Source organism: Hemiscyllium ocellatum, chromosome 17 (genome assembly GCF_020745735.1).
Source record: "Hemiscyllium ocellatum isolate sHemOce1 chromosome 17, sHemOce1.pat.X.cur, whole genome shotgun sequence".
In the NCBI taxonomy this organism is placed as follows: Eukaryota; Metazoa; Chordata; class Chondrichthyes; order Orectolobiformes; family Hemiscylliidae; genus Hemiscyllium; species Hemiscyllium ocellatum.
In genome coordinates this window covers 2,119,791-2,136,899 of record NC_083417.1, presented here as the reverse complement: position 1 = coordinate 2,136,899, position 17,109 = coordinate 2,119,791, and the positions used below count along the sequence as shown (strand labels likewise).

The 17,109-nt window shown below is 47.1% G+C and overlaps 1 protein-coding gene across 1 annotated transcript in view; it reads right to left on the bottom strand.

Annotated features, from left to right (window-relative positions):
* Positions 1-5,472: 5,472 nt before the first annotated feature.
* The window catches only part of LOC132823620 (WD repeat-containing protein 88-like), a 44,421-nt gene continuing 32,784 nt past the window's right edge, over positions 5,473-17,109 (bottom strand). The window contains exons 9-11 of the mRNA XM_060837548.1: positions 9,301-9,369; positions 8,134-8,226; positions 5,473-6,300 (exon numbers count right to left, since the gene is read on the bottom strand). Of these exons, the coding sequence (XP_060693531.1) occupies positions 6,082-6,300; positions 8,134-8,226; positions 9,301-9,369 (381 nt within the window). The 3' untranslated portion in view covers positions 5,473-6,081. The remainder of the gene's footprint in view (positions 6,301-8,133; positions 8,227-9,300; positions 9,370-17,109) is intronic.

Sequence of the window (17,109 nt, the reverse complement as noted above, 5' to 3'; positions counted from 1 at the left end):
TTTGTGTCAGTCATCCAGCATGATCTATTCTAATCCCATTTCCCAGCACTTGGCCCATAGCCTAGTGTCCTCTGGCATTTCAAATGCTCATGTAAATAGTTGTTAATGTCTTACGTGTTCTCACCTCGATCCCCTGTTTAGTCAGTGAGTACTTGAGTGAAGACAGTTTCTGTAAATCACCTCTAAACCTCCTGCTCAGTATCTTAAAACTGTGCCTCTTGATTATTGACCCCTCTAATAAGAGTAAAAGCCCCTTCCTATCTACCATCTCGATGCCCCTCAATCTTGTACACTTCAAACTGGTCCCCCTCAGCTTTCTGTTGTAAGGAAAACAACCTCAGCCTATCACAACTCCCTTCATGTCTGAATCACTCCATCCCAGGCAGCATCCTGATCAATCTCTCCCGTACCCGCTCGAGTGCATCCTCCCTACAGTGTGGTGACATAACTTGAGTTATGGTCACAATCAAATGGGATGGAATATAAGAGGGGGGAGGTTCTGCTAAAACAGTCCAAGACACAAGTCAGTCCACAGCTGGGATACTGTGGTCAGTTTTCAGACAGGGCCCATAAGGCTGATGCTGGGAGGGAGGGACTGTTTTATGAGGAGAGTTGAGTAGTTTGGGCCTGTTCTTATTGGAATTTAGAAGAACACAAGGCAACCTTACTGAAACTTTCAAGATTTTTAGGGGTCTGGACAGGGGAACAAAGAACATTACAGCACAGGAACAGGCCATTCGGCCCTCCAAGCCTGTGCCGATCCAGATCCTCTATCTAAGCCTGTTGCCTATTTTCTAAGGATCTGTATCCCTCTGCTCCCTGCCCATTCATGTATCTGCCGAGATCCATCTTATATGATGGTATCGTTCCCACCTTTATCACCTCCACTGGCAACGCATTCCAGGCACCCACCACCCACTGCATGAAAAACCTTCCACACATATCTCCCTTAAACTTCTCCCCTCTCACTTTGAACGCATGACCCCTAATAATTGAGTCCCCCACTCTTGGAAAAGGTTTCTTGCTATCCACCCTGTCTATACCTCTCATGATTTTGTAAACTTCAATCAGGTCCCCCCTCAACCTCCATCTTTCCAATGAAAATAATCCTAATCTACTCAACCTCTCTTCATAGCTAACACCCTCCATACCAGTCCTGATGAAGGGCTGTGGCCCGAAACGTCGAATTTCCTGTTCCTTGGATGCTGCCTAACCTGCGGTGCTTTAACCAGCAACACATTTTCAGCAACATCCTGGTGAACCTTCTCTGCATCCTCTCCAAAGCATCCACATCCTTTTGGTAATGTGGTGACCAGAACTGTACACAGTATTCCAAATGTGGCCGAACCAAAGTCTAATATAAGTGTAACATGACCTGCCAGCTCTTGTACTCAATACCCCGTCCTTCTCGACCACTCCACTGACCTGCATTGCTACATTCAGAGCACAATGGACCTGAATACCCAGATCTCTCTGTACATCAATTTTCCCCAGGACTTTTCCATTTACTGTATAGTTCATTCTGGAATTGCATCTTCCAAAATGCATCACCTCGCATTTGTCCAGATTGAACTCCATCTGCCATTTCTCTGCCTAATTCTCCAATATATTTATATTCTGCTGTATTCTCCAACAGTCCCCTTCACTCTCGCTACTCCATCAATCTTAGTGTCATCTGCAAACTTGCTAATGAGGCAACCTACACCTTTCCCCAAATCATTTATCTATATCACAAAAAACAGTGGTGGAACATCACTGGACACAGGTCTCCATTTTGAGAAGCTCCCTTTCCCTGCTACTCTGTCTCCTGCTGCCCAACCAGTTCTCTATCCATCTAGCTGGAACACCCTGGACCCCATGCAACTTCATCTTCTTTATCAGCCCATCATGGGGAACCTTATCAAATGCCTTACTAAATAAAGTCCATGTATATGGCATCTACATCCCTTCCCTCATCAATCAACTTTGTCACCTCTTCAAAGAAATCTAATAGGTTTGTATGACATGACCTTCCCTGCACAAAACCATGCTGCCTATCACTGATGACCCCTTTTTCTTCCAAATGGGTATATATCCTATCCCTTACTATCTTCTCCAGTAGCTTCCCTATCACAGATGTCAGGCTCATGGGTCTGTAATTACTTGGATTATCCCTGCTGCCCTTCTTAAACAAGGGGACAACATTAGCAATTCTCCAGTCCTTTGGGACCTACTCCATTTTCAAGGATGCTGCAAAGATATCTGTTAAAATCCCAGCTATTTCCTCTCTCACTTCCCTCAGTAACCTGGGATAATTTCAGGAGAAAGTGAGGACTGCAGATGCTGGAGATCAGAGTCGGGAGTGTGGTGCTGGAAAAGCACAGCAGGTCAGGCAGCATCCGGGGAGCAGGGGAATCGATGTTGGGCATAAGCCATTCATCAGGAATGAGGCTTGTGGGTCGAGGCTGAGAGATAAGTAGGAGAGGGGCGGGGGTGGGGCGGGGGGGAGGTAGCTGGGAAAGCGATAGGTGGATGATGGTGAGGGAGAAGGTGATAGGTCGGGGGGAAGTGAATGACGGGTGTGGAGGGCAGTGCTGAGTTGGAGGCTTGGGACTGGGATAATGTGGGGGGAGAAGGGAAATGAGGACGCTGTTGAAATCCACATTTATCCCTTGTGGTTGCAGGGTCCCAAGGCGGAATATGTGGTATCAGGTGGTAATGGTTTGGTGGTGGAGAAGGCCCGGGAACTGCATGTCCTTGATGGAGTGGGAGGGGGAGTTGAAGTGTTCAGCCAAGGGGTGGTGGGGTTGGTGGGTGTAGGTGTCGCGGGGATGTTTTCTGAAATGATTCGCAAGAAGGCGTCCTGTCTCCCCGAGGTAGAGGAAACTCCACAGATAACTTTACCCCTTTGTCCTTGAGTGGACCACCCCTTTCCCTCATTACTCTCTTGCTCCTTATATATGAATAAAAGGCTTTGAGGTTTTCCTTAACCCTGCTCGCTAAGAATATCTCATGACCCCTTTTAGCCCTCTTAATTCCTCGTTTCAGGTTGGACCTACATTTCCAAAGCTTCACCTGATTTTAGTCCCTTAGATCTTATGTCTGCATCCTTTTTCCTCTTAGCCAGTCTCACAATTTCACCTGTCATTTATGATTCCCTAATCTCACCATTTCTATCCCTCATTTTCACAGGAACCTATTTCTCCTGAACTCTAACAAATCTCTCTTTAAAAACCTCCCGCTTATCGAATGTGGATTTCCCTTCAAACAGTTCCTCCCAATCCACGTTCCCCAACTCCTGCCAAATTTTGGAAAAGTTGGCCTCCCCCCAATTTAACGCTCTTCCTTTTGGACCACTCTCATCTTTGTCCATGAGTATTCTAAAACTTATGGAATTGTGATCACTATTCCCAAAGTAATCCCCCCACTGAAACTTCAACCTCCTGATAGGGTTCATTCCCCAACACCAGGTCCAGTGTGGATAGTTGGACTATTTATATACTGCTCTAGAAAACCCTCCTGGATGCTCCTTATAAATTCTGCTCCATCCAGACCTCTAACACTCAGTGAATCCCAGTCAATGTTGGGAAAATTAAAATGTCCTATCACCACCACCCTGTTGCTCCCATATCTTTCTGTAATCTGTTTACATATTTGTCCCTCTATCTCCTGTTCGGTGTTGGGTGGTCTGTAGAACAGCCCCAACATTGTTACCGCTCTCTTCCTATTTCTGAGCTCTGCCCATATTGCCTCACGCTCGAGTCCTCCATTGTGCCCTCCTTCAGCACAGCTGGGATACCCTCACTGACCAGTAGTGCAACTCCTCCACCCTTTTACCTCCCTCTCTATCCCACCTGAAGCATCGCTATCCTGGGATAATTAATTGCCAATGTGGAGAGGGTGTTTTCTTGTCTGGGACCACATGGTACACTCTCAGAATAAGAGGATCTCACATTAGAAACAGAGCTGGAATTTCTTTTCAGAGGGTAGTGAATCTGTGCAACTCTTCCCTGCAGAGAGCTGGGCGAGGCTGCACTGTTCAGTATGTTCAAGGCTGAAATAGACAGATTTTTAATCATAAAGGAATCAAGGGTTATTGGGAAAAGGCAGAGGATACCTGAGTGCTGGAATGCCCTATTTCTGCTGGTACATCTTATGGAAGTGATGTCCCATTGGTACCTCTACAAACTTACTGAAAACTGAAAGCTGGAAATCAGAAACAAAAACAGAAATTGCTGGAAAAACTCAGCAGGTCTGGCAGCATCTGTGGAGAGAAATCAGAGTTAACATTTTGGGTCCAGTGACCCTTCCTCAGAACAAAAAGTACACAGGTTCCTGATGAAGGGCTTATGTCCAAAACGTCGATTTGCCTGCTCCTCGGACGCTGCCTGACTGGTTGTGCTTTTCCAGCACTACTCTCTCGACTCTGATCTCCAACATCTGCAGTCCTCACTTTCTCCTTCACGATTAACAGCTTGACAACATCAAAATCCCCTGGTTATCCCAACTTGCTGTTTCCCATGATCTAACCAATCCTCTTTCCAAGTTAATATAGCACTCTCTCAACACCAAGAGTCTTTGGGTACCTTTACTGAATACCTGTAAACATCCAAATACGGGGTATCCATTCTGCTATCCCACAGCTTACATTTGTCAAATTTCATAAATTTGTCTGATTCTCCGTAGTCACACATTGGACCAAGGTTTTGGTCACTCCTGCCCTAATTTTTTCGGATATGGCTCAGGGGGTTAGATTGTGTCTGCACTACGCTCCTGTGGAGCAGCTTCAGATGTTTTATTACCTGACGAAGGAGCAGCGCTCCGAAAACTCGTGCTTCCAAATAAACCTGTTGGACTATATCCTGGTGTTGGGCAATTTTTAACTTTGTCCACCCCAGTCCAACACCGGCACATCCACATAATCTCTAATCGCGTTACACTTAAAACCTTCTCCTGATCTTTGAGGCGACCCAAGACCTCTCTCTCTTTTTCATAGGTTCCCACTCCACCACCCGACTCTGGCCTCTTTTTACACTTCCCCTCGCTCCTCTGTTCCATTGTTTCTGTCAGAGCTTATCCTGGTTCCCTTAGACTGATAGACAGCCGGATATTGTTGGAAAAATGCAGGATTTTCCTTCTGACAGATTAGCGATAATGGGCTGAATGGCCTCCTCCTTGTGATGTGGACTTTTCCAAGTCTGGCTCCAGAATTGTTGCAGCTTTGTCATTGTCTTGGTGTGAAGGTAATGCTCTGTGATAGTTTGGTGCTTGTTTAAGGGGATTGCCTATTACTGATCAGATTCACCAGTGCCAGATCAAATCCAGGACTGTATGGGAAACTGAAAAATTAAACCACAATATTGAGAAATATAGAGTTGAAATTGAGAGCGATTATAACCACAGAGATTTTATTATTTCATTTGTAAGACTGAAGCAGATTACATTTTGACAACAAAATGATAAACATCTTTAAATGAGTTGATGAACAGCAAAATGAAAAATATTCACAAAAAGAGATTTTTAAAATTAGATCAAATTGAGACAAATTAGAATTGCCAATCCCAACTGCCAGAAAGAAAGAGAAATGTTCTCAGTGTGATCAGCTGTAACCCTGAAATCCTTCTCATATTAGACTGGGGTTCATTTCCCTCACCTCAGATTTGAGTAGGAGACCGGTGGATGAGCAGATGGATTTGGGATCTGCTGCCTGGTGATTTCAGGATGAAGGGATTGAGTGACATGGGGGAGGGGTAAGGAGGTGGAGGGTACTGAAGGGTACTCAAGAGTCCAGCGAAGCAAACAGAATAGCACGGCGGTGTCTGTGAAATGTCGGGGAATGAGCTCAGGGTCAAGAGGCAGCAGCACAAACTTTCCAGCCTCATGGAAAGGTCCAGATTCCTTGGGGATTACTGCAGCAAATTCCAGCAGCAGGGAGTTTATTCAGGGTGGAAATTACACATTTAAAATATCAGTCAGGAAAGTGAGACACTGACTCCAGCGCTGAACGTCCTTTGGGATTCTGTATTCTGGAAGTACAGCTGACAGGTGCGGGGTGGAATGAATGAGGCAGCAACGTTAACGAGCAGGGTGACCTTCCTGGGATCACTGTTTTGGTGCTGACTCTGAGAGGCTGGGCAGGCTGGGGACAGCGGACACACTGGGGCTGCTGGGCACACTAGGGACAGTGGGGATGCTGGGGATGCTGGGGACTGTGCGCAGAGAGCTCCGTGGTGATGCTGACAAACGGCAGAACACACAGATGGTCAGGTTCTCTGAGCTGTCATCATGGCACCTTGAGAACGGTTTCTCACAATGAGTACACTGAGAAGAAGATGAGAAACATTAGCAGGAGACAGAGCAAAGGACATGGACATGAACACCCATACCTGGGTACACACACTGCCACATTCATCAGGAAGGCACACACTCACTAACAGGTACATCCACTCAGGCACACACAACCAGTGACAGGTACCTGCACTTACAGGAACACTCATTCAGCTAGATTCAAAATATGCACACGTACACACCCATGCACACATACACCCACATGCACACACACTCACGCGTGCACATCTACACGCGCGCACACACAGAATCAGAGTGTTTTATAGCACAGAAGCGCAGTATGTTTGTGTCAGACATCAAACATCCATCAATTCCAATCCCATTTCCCAGCCCCTGGCCCACAGCCTTGTATCCCGAGGCGATTTGAGTGTTTATAGTTCTTGAGGGTTCTCACTTCCTCCACCATCTTAGGTGGTAAGTTCCAGATAGCCTCAACTCTCTGGATGGAAATTTATTCCCTCAAATCTTCTTGAAATGTCCGCTCTCTACTTTCACATTGTACCCTTTGGTTATTGAACCCTCTACTAAGGGGAAAAGAATTTTTCCTATCTAGCTGTCTGTGCCCCTCAGAACTTTGTGCACCTGAATCATTATGGAGAAGATTCATTCGAGACTGTATTGTGCCTTCATTCCCACATCCTGGTGTATCTCCTCTGCAGCCCCTCCAGCACAGTATTCCTACAGTGCAGCGACCAGAACTACACACAGTACTCCAGCTGTCACCTAAATCAATCTTATATACAGCTCCATTATAACCCCCCTGCTCTTATATTCAATGCCTTGACTAATAAAGGCAAGTATTCTGTATGCCTTTTTAACTGCTTTATCTACCTGTCCTGCTGCCGAGACCCCGGTGACCCTCTGTGCTTCCCAGGCTCCTACCATTGACTGTCAGCTCCCTTGCCTTGTTAGTCTGCTCAAATGTATCATCTCACAAGTTCCAGGATTAAATTCCATTTGCCACTATTCAGTCCATCTGAGCAGCCTGTGGTCCTAGGCTTTCCTCCTCACTATTAACCACATCACTCATTTTCATATCATCTGTAAATATACTGATCAAACACAGACACAGACTAATATTTACTCAGCAATTTGTGTTGAAAGGATGAATCTGTCATTTCAACTCAGTGCTTTCCCAGATCATGACAAGTGACTGTGTTAAAAAGAATTTCCTCCCCTCCCCTCCTCCTTTCACCTGAAATCTCTCTCTCCTCTGGTCCCTCAACCTCCTCCTACTCCAGACACTTTCTCCTCATTAACTCTGTCCAAATCCGTCAGAAGTTTGCACAGCTTCTCTGCTTGAAAGAGAATTACTCTCTGGCCTCTTCAGGCTCTCAGTGGTGATGGAAGCTCCTTGACCCTGATAACATTCTGGTAAATCTCTCCTGCATCCCTCTGCAACGCTTCGACACCCTCTGAAATGCCCTGCCTAGAAGTTGATACAATACTCTGAAAGGAAGCAGGATGTGAGGGGTAAGCAAAGTCTGTGTCTCTGTTTGTAAAGCCCAGGGTTGTGGGCGATGTTTTATCACCGCTCTCGATCTGTGTTTAGCCGTGGGATCTTGTTTTTTTTTTGGGGGGGGGGTGGTGTTTTTGCTTCTACTTTGAGGAAATTGAGACTATTTATTAGAAGCCTTACCTGCCCAGACCAGATGGCAGGATAAAGGGTGAAAGTGAATGAGAGATGCTGGGATTTGCGCATGTGCTGTCAAAGCCCCGCCAGCAATTCAACTGACTGCACTTAGGAAGGGACCACCCCTCTTCCCATCTCCTGGTCTAAGCAGAAAACAGGTTGGACCATCAAACCTTGACAACTCTCTCCCCGTGCTCCCTCCACGCAGCTTTGACGACTGGTATCTGTTCTATTTTCTCAATGTCCCACAAACGCACAGTAGAATCCTAGAAAGAAAGGAATAGGTAAAAACTTAGAAATGGCACCTGTAAGTCTGGGAGCTAGAGCCTGGAGGGGAATGTGGCAGGGGCTGGTATTCCCATGTACCTGTTACCTTTTCCCACTCAGTGATGCAGATTATCTGCTGCTGAAAACCTGCAGACTCCATTATTCCAACACCCTCCTTGCTGGTCTCCCACATTCAACCCTCCCTGAACTTGGAATTATTACAACTTTTCCGCCAGTGTCTGAGCTTACAGCAAGTCCCACTCCCCTTATCATCCCATGTGGTCTGTTTTTAAATCCCTCCAAGGCCTCACTCTTTCCTATCTTCCTCTTTCTTTGCTCACGAGATGTGAACATTGTTGGCTGGGCCAGAATTTATTGCCCATCCCTAACTGCCCCTTGACAAGATGGTAGTGAGCTGTCTTCTTGTACTGCCGTAGCCCTTGTGCTGTCTGTAATCTCCTGCATCCCACCACTCTTCCTCACCTCTCCTCCGATTCTACTCTCTTGAATATTCCTGAATTTAATCATTCCATCATTGGCTGCCATGCCTTTAAGTCTCTCAGCTCTGAATTTTCCTCCAAACATGTCTGCACCTTTAAGACAGTGGTGGTTGTGTTGAATGCTCTGCCCCAGAGGGCAGTGGAGGTCCAGCCTCGGGATACTTTCAAGAAAGAGTTGGATAGAGCTCTCAAGGATAGTGGAATCAAGGGTTATGGAGATAAGGCAGGAACAGGATACTGATTAAGGATGATCAGCCATGATCATATTGAATGGCGGTGCAGGCTCGAAGGGCAGAATGGCCTACTCCTGCACCTATTGTCTGCCTTTTCAACAAGCTGCTGGCCAATGTCCCAGCGTCTCCTTCCTGGCTCAAGGTCAGCTCCTGTTTTATAATCTCCTCATGCAACATGCCATGGGACATTTTATTGGAGGCACTAGATAAATATAAGTTGTTATTGTTTTTGATTTAGAGATCGTGGGTTTGGAATGTGATGCTCCTGGGACCTTTGTGAATTGCTGCATTGTACCCTGTGGATGAGTGTATTATAAATGATCATAGATAACACTTGTACCTTACACGCAGAAAGAATCCACTTGTTGTTGGAGGAGATAGCAACATCCAGTACCCAGTCCTGGTGATCCTGGTGAGAGGTAGACAGGGACAGTGAGAGAGGAACCAATCAGCTAAACATCAGCAAATTAACATCTAATTGCCCCAGAGCTCTTTTCCCCTAGGACCACATTGATGCTTCCTTTCTAGAGTTTTACACTATGAGAACAGGCCATTCAGCCCAAATATATCCTACTGGTGCTTATACTCCTCCTAGACCCTCTTCATCTCAGTTTTCAACATCTGCTTCGAGTCCTTTCTCCATCCTGGGTTTACTCAGCTTCACCTTAAACGTACCGAGAACAAGCGCTTCCACCACACCCTGTGGTAATTACCTACTCCGCTCATTCTCGGATGATTACTTCTCCCGGAATTGCCTCCAATCTGATTTCAGACTCATAAGAGGTAGGGGAAGAAGGCCCTTCAGCCCATCGACTCTGCCTCCTATCACATCACATCAGACCTACCACAGCATAGAAACAGCTCATATCAAACTCATAATGACACCCTGTGTGACTTGCCTGCAATCACTGATACCATCGAGCACTCCATTCCCCTCCAGTGCCTCCCCACTGTTGGGTGTGGGTGGGACCGCTCTCACCTGACACTAAGCTAAGGACCAAACACTCAATCAAAACTGCAAGGTTAAAGGTATCTCTTAAAGGTGGGGGAGACAGGAAAGGCTAACTGAAGAAATTCCAGGTTTAGTGAGAGGTCCTGCCACCAATGATGCAGTGTTAAATCAGGGCTGCATAACAGAGTAGAGAGAGTGAATACAGATATTTGGTGTTGAGCAGCTGGAGGAGATTAAAGAGATGGCAGAGGGTATGTTCTTGGAGGGATTTGAAATCAAAATGTCAAGCTTTGTTTGATATTCAGGGATGTGTAATGTGCTATATAAGTACATATTATTATTGTTGGTTGTTGCCAGTGGGACATCAAGAAAGTGGGGTAGTTAGGGACAGGCAATCAGTGCTAACCCTTCAGCGGTGTCTACATTCTGTGAATAAATGTTTTAAATTGTTGTAGTTTCTCAGACAGCGAGACTGGTCTTTCCTCAAAACAGAGAGAGAGAGAGAGAAACCAAGAATTAGGCACAGCCTTTAAAGTCTCAAACATAGGAAGGAAAGAGGAACAATAGACAATAGGTGCAGGAGTAGGCCATTCTGCCCTTCGAGCCTGCACCGCCATTCAATATGATCATCGCTGATCATCCTTAATCAGTATACTGTTCCTGCCTTATCTCCATAACCCTTGATTCCACTATCCTTGAGAGTTCTATCCAACTCTTTCTTAAACGAATCCAGAGACTGGGCCTCCACTGCCCTCTGGGGCAGAGCATTCCACACACCCACCACTCTCTGGGTGAAGACGTTTCTCCTCATCTCTGTCCTAAATGGTCTACCCCGTATTTTTAAGCTGTTTCCTCTGGTTCGGCACTCACCCATCAGCGGAAACATGTTTCCTGCCTCCAGAGTGTCCAATCCTTTAATAATCTTATATGTCTCAATCAGATCCCCTCTCAGTCTTCTAAACTCAAGGGTATACAAGGCCAGTCGCTCCAGTCTTCCAACATAAGATAGTCCCACCATTTCAGGAATTGACCTCGTGAACCTACGCTGCATTCCCTCAATAGCCAGAATGTCTTTCCTCAAATTTAGAGACCAGAACTGTACACAATATTCCAGGTGGGGACACACCAGGGCCCTGTACAGCTGCAAAAGAACCTCTTTGCTTCTATAATCAATTCCTCTTGTTATGAAGGCCAGCATGCTATTAGCTTTCTTCACTACCTGCTGTACCTGCATGCTTGCTTTCATTGACTGCCGTACAAGAACACCTAGATCTCATTGTACTGCCCCTTCACCTAACTTGACTCCATTTAGGTAGTAATCTGCCTTCCTGTTCTTGCCACCAAAGTGGATAACCACACATTTATCCACATTAAACTGCATCTGCCATGCATCTGTCCACTCACCTAACCTGTCCAGGTCACCCTGTAATCTCCTAACATCCTCATCACATTTCACCCTGCCACCCAGCTTTGTATCATCAGAAATTTGCTAATGTTACTATTAATACCATCGTCTATATCATTAACATATATTGTAAAAAGCTGCGGTCCCAGCACTGATCCCTGCGGTATCCCACTGGTCACTGCCTGCCATTCTGAAAGGGAGCCATTTATCACTACTCTTTGTTTCCTATCAGCCAACCAACTTTCAATCCAAGTTAGTACTTTGCCCCCAATACCATGCGCCCTAATTTTGCTCACTAACCTCCTGTGTGGGACTTTATCAAAGGCTTTCTGAAAGTCCAGGGTCACTACATCCACTGGATCTCCCTCGTCCATCTTCAGAGTTACATCCTCAAAAAATTCCAGAAGATTAGTCAAGCATGATTTCCCCTTCATAAATCCATGCTGACTCTGACCTATCCTGTTACTGCTATACAGATGTCTTTCAGTATCTTTCCCACCACTGAGGTCAGACTAACTGGTCTATCATTTCCTGCTTTCTCTCTCCCACCTTTCTTAAAAAGTGGTACAACATTAGCCACCCTCCAATCCGCAGGAACTGATCCTGAATCTATCGAACTCTGGAAAATAATCACCAACACATCCACGATTTCTCGAGCCACCTCCTTCAGTACCCTGGGATGTAGACCATCAGGCCCCGGGGACTTATCAACCTTCAGACCTAACAGTCTCTCCAACACCAATTCCTGGCAAAATATAAATTCCCTTAAGTGCAGGTCCTTCAGCCACTGTTACCTCAGGGAGATTGCTTGTGTCTTCCCCAGTGAACACAGATCTGAAGTACCACAGTGTCTGAAGTGAACAGGCAGATGTTGAGGGAGGGTCAGTGAATGTTTATGTAAAGCAGAACCCAGCTTTGTGCTGGAAATTCTGTACAATTCACCTGTAAACCGAGAATCCGCATTCCTCAATTTTTGTATTTCCATATTTCTTGATTCATTGAAAATTATCGCATTTGTTTTCATGTGGGTGTCATTGGCTGGGCTAGCTTTTGTCGTCCATCCCTAACTGCCCTTGAATTGAGGGCCTTGCTTGGTCAGTTGAGGGCAGTTAAGTAACTTGGAGTTACACAGAACGCCTAATTTTTTATTCACCTGTGGGATGTGGGTGTCTCTGGCTGGGTCCAGTATTTATTACTGAAAATGTGTTGCTGGTTAAAGCACAGCAGGTTAGGCAGCATCCAAGGAACAGGAAATTTGACGTTTTGGGCCAGAGCCCTTCATCAGGAATGAATGAATCACGTCGAATTTCCTGTTCCTTGGATGCTGCCTGACCTGCTGTGCTTTAACCAGCAACACATTTTCAGCTCTGATCTCCAGCATCTGCAGACCTCACTTTTTACTCCAGTATTTATTACCCGTCCCGTTGCCTGCTTTAGAAGGTGGGGGTGAGCTGCCTTCTTGACCTGCTGCAGTCCACCTGCTGTGGGTAGACCCACAATGCCCTTAGGGAGGGAATCCCGGGATTTTGACCCAGGAACAGTGAAGGAACGCCGATATATTTCCAAGTCAGGATGGTGAGGGGCTTGGTGGGGAACTTGCAGGGGGTGGTGTTCCGATGTAACTGCTGCCCCTTGTCCTTCGAGATGGAAGCGATCGTGAGTTTGGAAGGTGCTGCCTGAGGATCTTTGGTGAATTTCTGCAGTGCATCTTGTAGATGGTACACACTGCTGTTACTGAGTGTGGGTGGGGGAGGGAGGGGATGGTACACACTGCTGTTACTGAGTGTGGGTGGGGGAGGGAGGGGATGGTACACACTGCTGTTACTGAGTGTGGGTGGGGAGGGTGGGGATGGTACACACTGCTGTTACTGAGTGTGGGTGGGGGAGGGAGGGGGTGTTTGTAGATGTGGTGCCAATCAAGCGGCTACTTTGTCCTGGATGGTGTTGAGCTTCTTGAGTGTTGTTGGAGCTGCCCCCATCCAGGGGCAAGTGGGGAGTGTTCCATCCCACTCCTGACCTGCCCCTTGTAGATGATGGACAGGCTTTGGGGAGTCAGGAAGCAAGTTATTCGAAGCAGTAGTCCAAATCTCAGACCTGCTGTTGTAGCCACTGTGTTTATGTGGTGAATCCAGTTGAGTTTCTGGTCAAGGATAACCCCCAGGACAGTGAGGAATTCAGTGATGGTAATACCACTGAATGTCAAGGGTTGGTGGTTAGAGTGTATCTCATTGGTGATGGTCATTGCCTGGCGTTTGTGTGGTGTGAATGTTACTTGCCACTTGTCGGCCCAAGCCTGGATATTGTCCAGATCTTGTTGCATTTGAACATGGGCTGTTTCAGTATCTGAGGAATCACAAATGTTGTTGAATATTGTAGATTCATTAGTGAAGATTCTCACTTCTGACCTTATGATGGAGGGAAGGTCATTGATGAAGCAGCTAAAGATGGTTGGGTCTAGGACACTATCCTGAGGAACTTCAGAGATGTCCTGGAGCTGAGATGACTGACCCTCCACAACCACAATCATCTTCCTGTGTGTCAGGTATGACTCCAGCCAGCGGACAGTTTGCCCCCTGATACCCACTGATTCCAGTTTTGCCAGGGCTCCTTGGTGCCACACGGTTGAATGCAGCCTCGATGTCAAGGGTTGTCACTCTCCCCTCCCCTCTGGAATTCAGCTCCTTTGAACCAAGGCTGTAATGAGGTCAGGAGCTGAGTGGCCCTGGGGGAACCTAAACGGGATGTCACTGAGCAGGTTATTAGGGTGTAGGTTTGCTCGCTGAGCTGTAGGTTTGATATCCAGACATTTCATTACCTGGCTCGGTAACATCATCAGTGGCGACCTCCAAGTGAAGTGAAGCTGTTGTCTCCTGCTTTCTATTTATATCTTTCCCCTGGATGGGGTTCCTGGGGTTTGTGGTGATGTCATTTCCTGTTTGTTTTCTGAGGGGTTGATAGGTGGTGTCTAGATTTGTGTGTTTGTTTATGGCGTTGTGGTTGGAGTGCCAGGCCTCGAGGAATTCTCTGGCATGTCTTTGCTTAGCCTGTCCCAGGATAGATGTTGTCCCAGTCGAAATGGTGTTTTTTTCCCTCCGTGTGTAGGGCTACGAGGGAGAGAGGGTGGTGTCTTTTTGTGGCTAGCTGGTGTTCGTGTATCCTGGTGGCTAACTTTCTTCCTGTTTGTCCTACGTAGTGTTTGTGGCAGTCCTTGCATGGAATTTTGTAGATGATGTTGGTTTTGTCCGTGGTTTGTACTGGGTCTTTTAAGTTTTTGTTTGAGAGTGTTGGTGGGTTTGTGTGCTACTAGGATTCCGAGGAGTTTTAGTAGTCTGGCTGTCATTTCTGATACTTCTTTGATGTATGGTAAGGTGGTTAGGGTTTCTGGCTGTGTTTGTTCTTGAGGAATCTGCGCACTGTGTTTTTTGAGTATCCGTTCATCTTGTATCCGTTGTATAAGTGGTTCTCCTCTATTTTCCGAAGTTCGTCTGTGCTGCAGCTATAAATAGAAAGCAGGAGACAACAGCTTCACTTCACTTGGAGGTTCCCACTGATGATGTTACCTAGCCAGGTAATGAAACGTCTGGATATCAAACCTACAGCTCAGCGAGCAAACCTACACCCTAAACCTCAACCTGAGCTACAAACCTTGCGAGCAGGTTATTGCTAAGCAGGTGTTGCTCGATGGCACTGTTGATGACCCCTTCCATCACTGTACTGAGGATCGAGAGGAGACTGCTGGGGCGGTAATTGGCCGGGTTGGATTTGTCCTGCTTTTTATGTACAGGACATACCTGGGCAACTTTCCACATCGCCGGGTAGATATCAGTGTTGTAACTGTACTGGAACAGTTTGACTAGGGAAGTGGCAAGTCTTCAGTACTATTGCCAGAATGTTGTCAGCGCCCATAGCCTTTGCAGTCTCCAACATCTCCAACCATTTCTTGATGTCACATGGAGTGAATTGAATTGGTTGAAGACTGGTATCAGAAATATTGGGACCACTGGAGGAGCCCCAGATCACCCACTTGGGCCTTCTTGCTGCAGACTGCTGCGAGTGCTTCAGCCTGACCTTTTGCCCTGATGTGCTGGGCTCCCCCATCATTGACAATGGGGATATGTGTGGAGCCTTCTCCTCCAGGGAGTTGTTTAATCATCCATCATCGTTCACAACTGCATTTGGCAGGACTGTAGAGCTTAGATCTGATCCGATGTTTGTGGGATCGTTAGTTCTGTCTATCACTTGCTGCTTATACTGTATGGCAAGTAGTTCCTGTTTGGTGTTGTCGCCAGGTTGACACCTCATCTTCAGGTACGCCTGGTGCTGCTCCTGGTATGCCCTCCTGCACTCTCCACTGAACCAGGGTTGATGCCCTGGCTTGATGGTAATGGGTGAGTGGGGGATATGCCGGGCCATGAGGTTACAGATTGTGCTGGAGTACAGCTCTGCTGCTGTTGATGGCCCACAGCATCTCATGGATGCCCAGTGTTGAGTTGCTAGATCTGTTTGAAGTCTGTCCCATTTAGCACGGTGATAGTGCCACACAACACGATGGAGGGCACTCTCAATGTGAAATCTCCACATGGACTGTGCAATGGTCACTCTTACTGATACTGTCATGGACAGATGTATCTGCAGCCGGCAGATTGGTAAGGATGAGGTCAAACATGATTTTCCCTCTTGGTTCCCTCCCCACCAGCCGCAGACCCAGCCTAGCAGCCATGTCCTTTAGGATCTGACCAGCTTGATCAGTGATACTGCTGCTGAGCCACTCTTGGTGGTGGACAGTGAAACCCCCCACCCCGAGGACATTCTGTGGCCTTGCCACCCTCAGGGCTTCCTCCAAGTGTTGTTCAACATGGAGGGGGAACGATTCATCAGCCAAGAGACGATGGTACGGGGTAATCAGCAGAGGATTTCCTTGCCCCTGTTTAACCTGAAGCCATGAGACTGGAGTCAATGTTGAGGACTCCCAGGGCAACTCCCTCCTGACTGAATCCCACTGTGCAGTCCCTTCCCCTGCTGGGTCTGTCCTGCTGGTGGGACGTGGCATATCCAGGGATGGTGATGGTGGGGTCTGAGATGTTGTCTGCAAGGTATGATTCTGTGAGTGTGACCGTGTCGGGGTGTTCCTTGACTAGTCTGTGAGACAGCTCTCCCAATGTTGGCACCAGCCCCCAGATGTTAGTGAGGAGGGCCCTGCAGGGTTGGCAGGGCTGTTTCTGCCGTTGTCTTTTCTGGTACCTATGTCCATGCCGAGTGATCTGTTCAGTTTCATTTCTTTGAGGCTTTGAAACAATTGGTACAACTGGCTTGTTAAGCCGTCTCAGAGGGCAGCTGAGAGTCACCCACATTGCTGTGGGTCTGGAGTCACATGGAGGCCAGACCAGGTGGTGATGGCAGATTAGGCAAAAGGGAGGACTGTAGATACTGGAAACCAGAGTTTAGATTAGAGTGATGCTGGAAAAGCACAGCAGGTCAGGCAGCATCCGAGGAGCAGGAAAATCGATGTTTCGTGCAAAAGCCCCTCATCAGGAATAAAGGCAAGGAGCCTCCAGGGTGGAGAGATACATGGGGCTGGGGGGGAAGGTAGCCAAGAGTACAAATGGGTGAATGGGGGTGGGGGATGGAGGTGATAGGTCAGGGGGAGGGTGGAGTGGATAGGTGGGAAGGGAGATTGGCAGGTAGGACAGGTCATGGGAACAGCGCTGAGCTGGAAGGTTGGGGGGCGGGGGATGAGGAAACTGGTGAAGTCCACGATGACAGATTTCCTTCCCGAAAGGACAATACTGAAC